Source organism: Felis catus, chromosome A1 (assembly GCF_018350175.1).
Source record: "Felis catus isolate Fca126 chromosome A1, F.catus_Fca126_mat1.0, whole genome shotgun sequence".
Lineage (NCBI taxonomy): Eukaryota > Metazoa > Chordata > Mammalia > Carnivora > Felidae > Felis > Felis catus.
Genome location: NC_058368.1, coordinates 88,238,331 through 88,249,453, shown reverse-complemented (window position 1 = coordinate 88,249,453; position 11,123 = coordinate 88,238,331). Strand labels below are relative to the sequence as shown.

Genomic DNA, 11,123 nt, shown 5'->3' with positions numbered 1-11,123 from the left:
AACAGCCACATGGTTAGGTCACGCTGGAGGCAGGTCTGCAGGCTGCTAAAGTCTCCAGACACTGAAGCCAGCCCACATCCAACTGCAACCTCATGATAGACCCCAAGGCAGAACAGACCAGGGCACCACTTCCATTTCCGACCCACAGAAACGGCAGGAAATAATTGTGTTAAGCCACTAAGTGTTCGTGTACTTTGTTACACAGCAATAAATCATCAATGCATTGGAGTAGCTGCAAAGTTTTGAGGGAAAACAGATACCAGCCTACAACTGTGCATTTAACATACATGTTCCTCTAGGACAAAGTTAGAATAAAATAATTTCAAGAGGAACAGAGATGGAGGGAATGTAATGCTAGAGCCCACTCCCAAGTAAGTGCTCCGAGAAAAAAAGTAATTCTGGAGGGACAGACCAGCATGTGCGAAGGAACATGAACAACAAAACAGTAATGTGTGCATGACTCCAAACATTGTCCACAGACAATAAACAGTGTCTGCCTCATAAGTTCAAGGCAGAACTAAAACTCACAACAACAGCAGGCTGGAATGGAATAATGGAAGCTAAAACTTTCTCATGTGCTTTTATTGCCTTGGAACTGGCCAGATGTTATCTAAGTCTTTATGAAACCAACAAGTAACAGCTCAAGGGGCAGCACTGAACAAATAGATTCCGCATGTATAAATTTCAAGCTTTGGGGTAGGAAATCAGTAGGGCAGGGAAGAATTTTAAAACAAAAATCTCCATTTAAAAAGCAAAGCCAGAAAGTGGGAAAGCAAAATTGATAAAAGTGGAATAAAAGTGTAAAATTATAGGAACAAATCGAAATATATCAATAATCACTGTAAACACATGGGCTGTTGTTACCACCTAAAAGACAGCATCAGAGTGTTTTTTTTAAAAAGCTACAATGCCAGCTGGATGCTGTTTTCAGGAAAGGCACTGAAATGATGGAATTCAGGAAAGTCCAGAGCAGGAACATGGGGAAAGATACATCAGGCAAGTACCGGCTAAAAGAAAGCCAGTGTGGTTATAGGAACATCTGACTGGGCGAACACATGGCAGAGAAGACTGATCCTGACCCAGGGAGAAAGGCCTCACCGGCTCACTCAGCCTGCACACTCCCCCAGGTGCCTGTAACCTCCAGAAAAAATCCACCATCTCTGAAGCTATAAAACAATTTCCACACATTCCCAACATCAGGTACCATATAGAACAAAGTCTCTGACTGTAAAACAATGCAATTAGAGGGTAATATCACTGGAAAATTTGTGAAAATCCCCATGTCTTTGGAGAGTTTCTAAAGGCTAGCAAGGTGGCTGGATATAAGACCAATATAAAAATGTCATTTGGATTTCATACTGCAGCAAACCATGAGAAAATACTTTTAAAAATAAAACATTTACAGGGGCGCCTGGGTAGTTCAGTTGGTTAAGCATCCAACTCTGGCCCAGGTCATGACCTCATAGTTTGTGGGTTTGATCCAGAGCCTGGAGCCTGCTTCATATTCTGTGTCTCCCTCTCTCTGCCTCTCCCCTGCTCATGATCTCTCTTGAAAATGAATAAACATTATTTTTAAAAATTTAGAAAATACAAAAATAAAAACATTTGCAATAGGAACAACCATCAGAGAAAAGGGTACGTGGGAATCAATGTAGAAAACGTGCAAAAAACCTACCCCAATGTTTATAGCAGCACTTTCAACAATAGCCAAATTATGGAAACAGCCTAAATGTCCATCAACTGACAAATGGATAAAGAAGATGTGGTTTATATATACAATGGAATACTACTTGGCAATGGGAAAGAATGAAATATGGCCATTTGTAGCAACATGGTTGGAACTGGAGGGTATTATGCTAAGTGAAATAAGTCAGGCAGAGAAAGACAGATACCATATGTTTTCCCTCATATGTGGATCCTGAGAAACAACAGAAAACCAGGGGGGACGGGAAGGGGGTAGAGTTAAAGAGAGGGAAGGAGGCAAACCATAAGAGACTCATAAATACTGAGGACAATCTGAGGGTTGATGGGAGGTGGGAGGGAGGGGAAAGTGGGTGATGGGTATTGAGAAGGGCACCTGTTAGGATGAGCGCTGGGTGTTGTATGGAAACCAATTTGACAATAAATTATATTTTTACAAAGTGTGCAAAAACCTGCATATCATGAAGATGTCAATAAAACTAAGCATGAGGCCAAGAGGATCTGGGTGGAGGGGCTGCCATGGTCTGCACACAAGGGGCGCTAACCATGATGCATTCAGGGTGCCCTCTCAGAGTGAGGCCACCCCCACCCAGGCCAGCAGCCCCTGAGGACCCCTCCCATGTGGCGGCCAGTGGCAGGATGGCTGTCCTGGGTATGAGCCCCTTGAGTCCGTGTTCCTGCAGCTGCTGCAGGGGAACCCAGTGTTTGGGGGGCCTTCGCCTGTCCATCCTCCCCTCATACACACAGCCTAGGACCTCCAGGGCAGGGGACGTCCTCCTGCAGGCTTCCCTGGCTCCACAAGGAAGCGTGGGAGAAGCAGGTGCAGCCTGTCCACCATAGTGGCCAGAACAGGAGCTCACAGCTTTCTGAAAACCTGCCAGGTGGCTGAAGTATTTTTATAAAGTGGACATTCATGAACGCTGCATGCTGGTGAGGACGCCTCCCCACCACCCCTCAGCATCAGACATGCGCCACAGAAGCAAAGCAAGGTCACCCAGGGCCAGGACGCACCTCTGGGCAGGTAGCCCTGGCAGGTCAGCCTGCAGTACTTGGGCCACCACACCTGCCACCTGCAGCATCATCCTCACCCACGGCTGGAGCTCTCGCTACCCACTGCTGCTACAGAGCTAGGTTTGGAGTAGGGAAATTCTCCCGGAGTGGGGGTGGGTCCAGGCCCTAGTCCAGCTAAACTTGTGTGGGGGTGTGGCCAGGCTGGGGCGGGGCTCACCTCCGGTGGTGGCAGAGTCTCACTCTGGGGGCGGGCCAAGCCAGGGAAGGGTCGCTCCCACAGTGAGGGTGGGGTTCACCCTGAGTGGGGGCGGGGTCTCATCTGGGAGAGGGCCGGCCGAGGATGGGGTTCTCCCACAGTGGGGGGACGGGGCTCACCCTGAGTGGGGGCGGGGTCTCACTCTGGGGACAGGCCAGGAGGCCCGCAGGAATCCGCAGGACGAGGCGAGCTGGCGAGCCCGTGTCCAGGGGTGAGGGCACAGGGCACCGCACAGGATTCAGATCCCGGGGCGGGTCCAGGATGGAGAGAAATAGAGGGTCGTGAAGCACAGGAATGTCACGTGGCATTTAAACTTTTTCCTAGACGTTTTCAATTAGCCAATGATTCTGAGAAGCGCCCAAGGCAGGGCCTTCCCCTTGATTTGTCCCCGGCTCTGAGGGACATGAGTGCCGGGAGGTGGGCCACCCTCCCGTGCCTGGGGGTTCTGGGATGTCTCCCAGTCTTGCAACAGCCATCTGTATTCCTCTTGTGTAATTTGTGCAGTGAGGACTAAGGTAGGTGGGGACATTCCAGAGTGAGAGTGAGAGGCTAGGTCCCAGGCCATGCAAGCTCCCAAGAATACCCTGGGCTGGGGCCAGAGAGAGAAGGGTATGGGGGAAAGGGGAGAAAAGGAAAAGGTGGGGTGCGGGGGGGGGGTGCAGGAGGAAAGAAGGAGGGGGAGGAAGGGAAGGGGGGATGGGGCAGCTGGGAGGAGGGAGGGAGCAGAGGGAGGGCAGGGAGAGAAAGAGGAGTGGGGGAGAGGAGGAAGGGGAGGTCGGACCCAGGTGTGGCCTGTCTTGAGGGGCCAGGAGAGGGACAAGGGTGGGAGAACCAGAGGCAGAGGACATCTCAGGGATGGGAGCCCCGGGGCAGTGTGGGTGGGGGCTGGGCGGGGGGTGGTGGAATGGCCCTGGCTCCTCCAGGCCTCTCTGGCCCTGACTGAGAAGCCACAGCACCCCTTCCCCTCAGACTTATCAAATCTAGGGTCTGAGTCCTCATAGGATGCAGCACCCTCAAAAGGCGAAGCTGGGCAAGCCAGAGGACCATATAAAGCCATTCGTCCGGCCAGGACTTACCCAGCAAGCCAAGGGCCCTGGTCACATCTCAGAGGAGCGCTTGTGCCCCCACCCTGCCCCACCTTCCAGACATGCTACTGGGGGAGTGCTGGCTGCCAGGCCAGGGGCACCACCAAGGGCAGGCAGGTGGGCTGCCTGGGTGTGGCAGCAGCGTGTCCAGTTCCAACTGGACACGTACTGAATGTTCTGTGAGCAAGCAGGAGGCAGGGACAGGGGCTTCCCCCTGCGCAGATGGGGCTCTGCAAAGCTGCACTGGGCCAGCAGGGGTCACAGGGGATGCTGGAGGCCCAAGTGCATGCCCAGCGCCCCGCTGAGCAGAGGGTCACAAACCCTGGGAGGCCAGTGGCCCCACACCTCTGGCACGAGTTTGCACTCCACAGGCTCTGTACGCAGGTGTGATACCCCACCCCAGACTTGCCACCTGGGGTCCCCGACAGGGTGGAGGCCTCAGCCCCAGGAGGATCTCCGGGAGCAGGAACGGTGTCCACTGTGCTAGGTTCTACCCCAGGCTTGCCACAGGCCATGGCTCTTTAGGAAAAAGCCACCCCAGGCAGAGGAGGGTGGATGGCTGGATGCAGAAGGTGGGCTGACCATCTGGACAGAGCTGTGGTCCAGTGCGCTGCCTGTCCATCCATCCAGCTCTCCAATTCTCCATCCTCTGATGGGTCAGGTCCCCTCCAGCCCCGCCTCCGCTGTGGCCTGGGTTGACTGTCCCACCTCTCCCAGCCTCAGCTGACCATGTGTTTGGTGGTGACGCGTGGAGGGCACCTGGTTGTCCAGAGCACCTGCCAACCCCCTGGCTCCCCACAGGTTCTGCACCTCGCACAGTGGTGTCCACGGGGTGGGGATCAGGAAGACAGACTCCCACTCCTGAAAAGGTCTCGGAGCTCAAAGAAGGGATGCTCTCTGGCCCCCAAACGCCAAAGCCAGGCAGTCCCCACCCCCCGACCAAGACCCCGCTTGGCCCCTAGGCGTCCAAATTAAGTGAAGACAGGACCCTGCGTTCCAGCCGCACCCGCACCTAGAGGGCTGTGTGCAGGACGAGGCAGTGGCCTCGTGGGGAGCAACCACCCCCTCCCTGCCTGCCCAGCGCCCATCCAGGCCAGGTGCTGCTGCTGCCCCTGGAAGGGGGGTGGGGGCACAAGGGAACAGGAGCGCCACACAGCCCACACGAGCCACCCCCAGACTCCAGCGTGTCCTTGGGTAGTGTCCCTTGGGTAGTCACCTGCCTGGGACCCCACCGTGGCCGTCTCTCCTGGAATCAGCCCTGAGACACATGTCCTTCGGGTCTTCTGCAGGGCACATGGTTTCTAAGTGGACCATCGTTTCTTGTGTTGGAACGAGAATGGAGGTCTCACTCCCCCACCCAGCCGGGACCAGGCAGGTGGGGATGGCCTCCCTACTAGAAGGGCTCCGGGGCGCAGGAGCCCATTCTCCCTCCGCACAAGCAGGACAGTTGGGTGCTGGGGACCGGAGACCCGGCCCCTCCCAGTCCCGCGGCCAGCTCCTCCCCTCCCAGAGTCCCCAGGGCCCCTGGTCTGCCAGGCAAAAAGCTCAGGGCTGAACTGGCGGGCCGTGCTGGGCGTGCCCCCCCTTCACACCCCGTTCTTCACACACACTTTTCGAGGGGTCGCGGAGAACCTAGCACCCCCGCGGCCGCCTAGGACACCCGCCCCTGGCCCTGCTGCAGTGGCCACTGGGCGGCTCAGAGAGGGAGCCTCCGCCCCTTCCCAGGCCCCCTCCAGCCCCTCCCCCTCGCTCTACCCCTCCCGAGACCCCTCCCCCCTTAAAGCCCCTCCCCCTCGCTCTACCCCTCCCGAGACCCCTCCCCCCTTAAAGCCCCTCCCCTCGTTCTACCCCTTCCGGGAGCCTCCCTCTCTGAAAGCCCCTGGCCTCTTCCTTCCAGGACCCCTCGCCTTGCCTAGCCTTTCCCGAGACCCCTCGCCTCTGAAAACCCCCCTCGCCCTGCCCCGCCCCTTCGGAGACCCTTCCCCTCTGGAAGCCCCTCGCCCCGCCCCTCTCAGGCCCTCCCACCGGCTAGCGTCTGGCTCCCTGCTCCGGGGACGGTGGACCGGGAGAGAGCACGATTCTCTGAACGGGGTGGGCCTGGAGTTCGTGTCACAGCGAGTAGCATGTTTAAATGTAATGTATGTTCAGTGTGCAAACCGCGGGCCGGGTGTCCTGCCAGCCCTCGGTCTGAGGGAGTGTGTGCCGGAAAGGCACCTGCGCACCCAAGGCAAAGCCCCTCTCCCCGCTTGCAGGTGAGTAACCTGTGGGAATGCACACTGTCAGTGCTTAATAAGCGCTGGGACTGCCTGCCCCGCCTTCGGAAGGGCTGGAGCAAGGTTGTAAAGCCATCCCAGGGAAATAGGTAGGGGGCGGCAGGGTCCCCTCACCCATGCACTGGGCCTGAATGCCTCCACCACCTTGTGTGTGTGTCGGGGGCTCCTCAACCCCTGACTGCCCCGGAATCTCTCCAAGACAGAGGCTCCCCCCCTCTGTTAAATGCTGCACCCCCAGCTTGCATCCACCCAGGGGCCGCTCCCTAATCCTCAGCCCTAGGCCTCAGGACCTAAAGCGGGAGGGGCCAGGGATCAAAGGCCCCCTTCCTTGAAACCCCCGCAGACCCCAGCCCCAGCCTCTGATGTCCTCGGCTCCAGGCCAGGCCCCCCAGCCAAAGGGGAGACGAGTGGGCGGGCACTGCTGGGGCCATGGGGAGATGGGCTGTTCCAGGCTCCCACCTGCCCACCCAAGACCCTCTCTGGTCCTTTTCCCCCCGGTAACCCAGGTCCCACTGATCACAAAAACAGCTCTTCCTTCACCAACCCCACGCTCCAGCCCGCTGGGACTCTCCAGGTAACCTAATACCCAAAACAGACCCAGGCTGCCAGGACAGAACTTAAGAGCAGATCACACAGTGCTCCCTCCCTCCAGGTCCATCTCAGAGAGACATTGAATGAGCTGCGGTGGCCCCCACAGGGGTGGGGGGCTGTTCTCATGCTCCCCCATCTCCCCAGCCCTGGTCAGAGCTAGCAAAAACACAGATATCCGTGCATGCGATTTTTACTAAAGCATTTTTACTGGCCTCCCCCTCACCTTCCAAGATCTCTGGGATGCTCTCCCAGGGCAGCCCGTCTCCCTCCAGAACAAGAGGGAACTGAGAACGGCCCACCTCTGTGGCAGGCCTGGGGGCCGGTAAAGGGGACTGGGAGGGGTATGCAGCAAGGAGCATGGCAGGGTTACAGGTGGGCCAGTGGGGCTGTTGGTCTGAGGGTCCTGCCAGCAATGGCTTAGCCCTGAAGAAGAGCGGCTGCTCAGGTGGTTTCTGGAGCCCTTTCAGAATGCCCCTAGGACCTGTTCCCCCAGGACTCTCCTCTAACAACCCTGTCTCCCAGCATCCCCCCAGGCTCCCTCTCCCAGGACCCTCTTCCAAGGGGACTCCCCTCCAAGGACTCCCCTTCCCCTCGGATCCCTTCCCAGGACTTCCCTCCTCCAAGACTCCCCTTTCTAGAACCATCTCCCAGGACCTCCTCCCAAGACCCCCTCCTCAGGACCCCTGGGATTCCCCTTCCCCAGGACCCACCTCCCAGGACCCCCAGGACTCCCTTTCTCCAGGACCCCCTCTCTCAGGATCCCCCTTCCCAGGACCCCTCCCCAGGACCTCTCCCCAGGAGGCCTGCCCTAGCCTCTCTCTCTCCCTGGCCAGAGAGCCAGCTCTCAGCTCCTAAGTGGGGCTTTCAGTTCTTTATGAGTCTCCCACCCCATAAAAGGATCACCGCTGTATGCTGTCCAGAACCTCTGGAAAGAGCTGGCCTCAGTCCTGCCGGCCCCCGACCCCAGCAGCCTGGATGAGAGGGGCTGCTCTGAGTGTGGGAATCCAGGGTGGTTACTGGGTCTCGGTCACTCAGCAGGCTGGTCGCTGTGGCCTGGTCACCGCAGCAGGCCTGGCCCTGGACAGTGTGGGAGGGATGGCTGCAGCCCAGCCCTGCCACACGCCCTCCCGCTGACCCTGAAGCAGGGCCGGACAGCCCCCCAGGCCCAGGCCCCTCCCAGGAAGGTCCAGAGCAGTCAGGCGGGGGGAGGTTGACAACAAATGTCTCTGATTAATAAAAGTTTGATGGGAATTTCATATGTTGACATGGATCCTAAACATTTTCCAGGAACATCTGGCGGAGGTGGAGCCCTGTTTACACTCACAATGAGAGCGTTTTTTCCAGGTCCTCAGCCTGTCTCCTTCCCTGGGCCCCCGTGAGGGCTCTGAGCTGCCACGACCTCCCCCCTGCCTGGGCCCATCCCTCACCCAGGAGCAGACAACGCCCTGGAACAGGGGCCAGAGGCCAGGCCCTCCAGCTCGTCCCACCCACCTCTGCCTGCCCCTCCCTCCCACCTGCCCACCCCCCCCCCCCACCCCCAGGATCCCAAATCACCCTTCTTCTGGCGGTGGAAAGTCCTTCCTTCCTGGTGGCTGTCAGGCCCACAGGTGCACAGCCTGTTGGGCTGTGCCCTCCTTTGGCCCTCATTTCCTGTGGCTGCCTCCACCTGACCCAACCACCCTAGGCCTGGGGCTTCAGGGGTCCCTGCAGGGGGCTGGGGGCTTCAGCCCAGAGCCCAGAGTAAACCAAACCAGGGTCTGTATGAGGTGATGGCAAGACAGAACTGAACTCTAGGAGCAGAGTGGGTCCAGGGCTGACCTGGAGATGGGACGTCCAGGATAGGTCCCTGCAAGGTCAGCGCCACCTGACACCGCTATTGTGACAGCCCCTGGGGCTGCAGACATCCTCAGCAAAGGTCTCATTTGGGGGCTCGGAGCAGACAAGAGGATACAGGCCAGGTGAAGCTCACTGCAAAAGACTCCAGAACCCAGTCCCTAATCTGTGGAGTCCTGGCCTCAACCCAGGGAGACCCATGAATTAGAATCCCACCCCTTGGCCACCCTGTGGGGGTCAGGAGCACACATCATTGGGAGATGCGTGCCAGCTGGGCGCAGCCTGCCCCCCGCCCCAACTGGTCCATGCCACGTGTGTGGTCCTTGTGGGAACCACTGTTTATTTGACTTTCTTTCCCCTACCTTTTAAATAAAATGCAGTGGAGCAGAGAGCAGAAGCCACCTCCTATGTCCTTATAAAACACATGTGTGTGCTGTGGGCGGGCGGCTCCCCAGCCAGGCCACCGGCCCAGCATACTGCACCCACCTTCTGTCCCGATAGACCTCAGGGCCAGCTTTGGAAACCCCCAGACGCATGCACAAGCAGGGGCTGAGCCTGCCAGACAGCAGCCACCCAACCAGGAAGGGCCGGGGGTGCCCCTCCTGCATCATCGCATTGTGCAGAGCTAAAGGACAGACAGCCTGGGACCCGGAGCAAATGGGGCCCACTGTCCCAGGATCCTGGGCGGGGCTTCTCCAGGGGCTGGGAGCACAGAGCCCCACCCTGGAGCTGGCTTCAAGGAACAATCCAGCGTCCCTTTGGAGAGACTTGGTAAGGAGAAGGTCTGCACTCCAGGCCCTATCTCTGGGCCTTGCAGTGTGGGTGATGGAGGTGTGTGAGGACCTGTGTGAGGGTCCCCGGCTGCTGCAGGGCTGGTATGAGGCCCCCCTCAGAGTGGGGCTGCCCCCATCTGAATCTCAGCACCTGGACATTGCCTCTGAATTACAGCCAATGTGTTTCATAATGTCCCATGCTTTTCCTGTGGAGCTAATTTCCACTGCCTCTCCACACCCTCCACACAGACACCTTCCACCGCTCCTGTGTGAGAAGGCCATGCCCAGGCCCAGGAGAAATGCCACCACCAGCAAGCCAGGGTGGCACCTGAACTAGCCAGATGCCCATGAGACTGCCCCAGGCCGAGATATTCCAGGCCAAATGTGTCCATGACCCAGATGTCGACAATGCCCATTTCCCAGGTGTCCACAGTCTGGTGTCCATAGCCCAGGTGCCTTCATGCCAGGTACCCACAGTCCAGACACTGGCTTCCAAGATGCCCACTTTCCAGGTGCCCACAGCCTAGATGCCCACTTTCCCGGGTATCCATGGCCCAGGTACCCTCATCCCAGGTACCCACAGTCCAGATGCTGGATTCTCAGATGCCCATTTCCCAGGTGCCCACAGTCTAGATGCCCACCTCCCAGGTGTCCATGGCCCAGATGCCCACCTCCCAGGTGTCCACAGTCTGGTGTCCATAGCCAAGGTGCCTTCATCCCAGGTAACTGCGGTCCAGACACTGGCTTCCAAGATGCCCACGTCCCAGGTGTCCACAGTCCAGATGCCTATTTTCCAGGTGCCCACAGCCTAGATGCCCACTTTCCCAGGTGTCCACGGCCCAGGTACCCTCATCCCAGGTACCCAAAGTACAGATGCTGGATTACTCACATGCCCACTTCCCAGGTGCCCACAGACCAGATGCCCACCTCCCAGGTTCCTATGTCCCAGATACTCATGGTCCAGATGCCCACTTCCCAGCTGTCCATGGTCCAGGTGCCTACAGCCCAGATGCCCACCTCCCAGTTGTCCATGGTCCAGATGCCCACCTCCCAGGTGCCCACAACTCAGATGCTCACGGTCCAGATGCCCACATCCCAGGTGCCCACAGTCCAGATGCCCACATCCCAGAGAACAAGAGGGCCCAGCAGGTGGAAGGTCAGGCCAGCTCTCCATCCCCAACCCCAGTCGGGCCTGAGGACTTTTATCAGGTGTCACCTTCAGCTGCCTGCGTCTATCTCCTGAGGAGCCTGTCCTTCCGCCAGTACTGATAAGGCCTCCTCTCCAGCACTCCGCACAGATAGCTTATCTGTCAGTCCAGTGCCCTCCACTGCCTGGCTGCCTGGAATGGTGGGGGCCACATCAGCACCTTACATGCCCACCCTCCCTCCCTGTGGCTCAGCAAGCTGCCCCTGAGGCTGGCTGTGTGTGTATAAGTGTATGTCGGAGTATGTCTGTGTGTGTGTGTATGTGTGCATGTGTGTGTCTACGTGTGTATATGTGTCTGTGTGTCTGTTGGTGTATGTATGTGTGTGTGTATCTATGTGTGTCTGTGTGTGTCTGTGTATGTATATGTGTATGTGTGTGTCCTGTGTGTGTATG

The 11,123-nt window shown here is 57.9% G+C and overlaps 1 protein-coding gene and 1 long non-coding RNA gene across 2 annotated transcripts; both read left to right on the top strand.

Annotated features, from left to right (window-relative positions):
* Positions 1–5,919: 5,919 nt before the first annotated feature.
* On the top strand, positions 5,920–9,882 carry LOC123385177. The gene is made up of 3 exons (XR_006597341.1): positions 5,920–6,305; positions 6,833–6,900; positions 8,205–9,882. It is a non-coding gene; the product is annotated as an uncharacterized LOC123385177 (long non-coding RNA).
* A 168-nt stretch (positions 9,883–10,050) lies between these two features.
* LOC123386700 (spidroin-2-like) lies at positions 10,051–10,792 on the top strand. Its single transcript, XM_045062219.1, has 2 exons — positions 10,051–10,245; positions 10,352–10,792. The coding sequence occupies exons 1-2, from the start codon at positions 10,051–10,053 to the stop codon at positions 10,790–10,792; spliced, it is 636 nt and encodes a 211-aa protein (XP_044918154.1).
* The last annotated feature ends 331 nt before the right edge of the window (positions 10,793–11,123 follow it).

Bases quoted from the DNA above. Each gene is read 5' to 3' on its own strand.
- LOC123386700 (XM_045062219.1), top strand. From the start codon at position 10,051: ATGCCCACTTTCCCGGGTATCCATGGCCCAGGTACCCTCATCCCAGGT. The intron at 10,246-10,351 runs GTAACTGCGGTC...CCACTTTCCCAG, and splicing joins CCAAGGTGCCTTCATCCCAG to GTGTCCACGGCCCAGGTACC.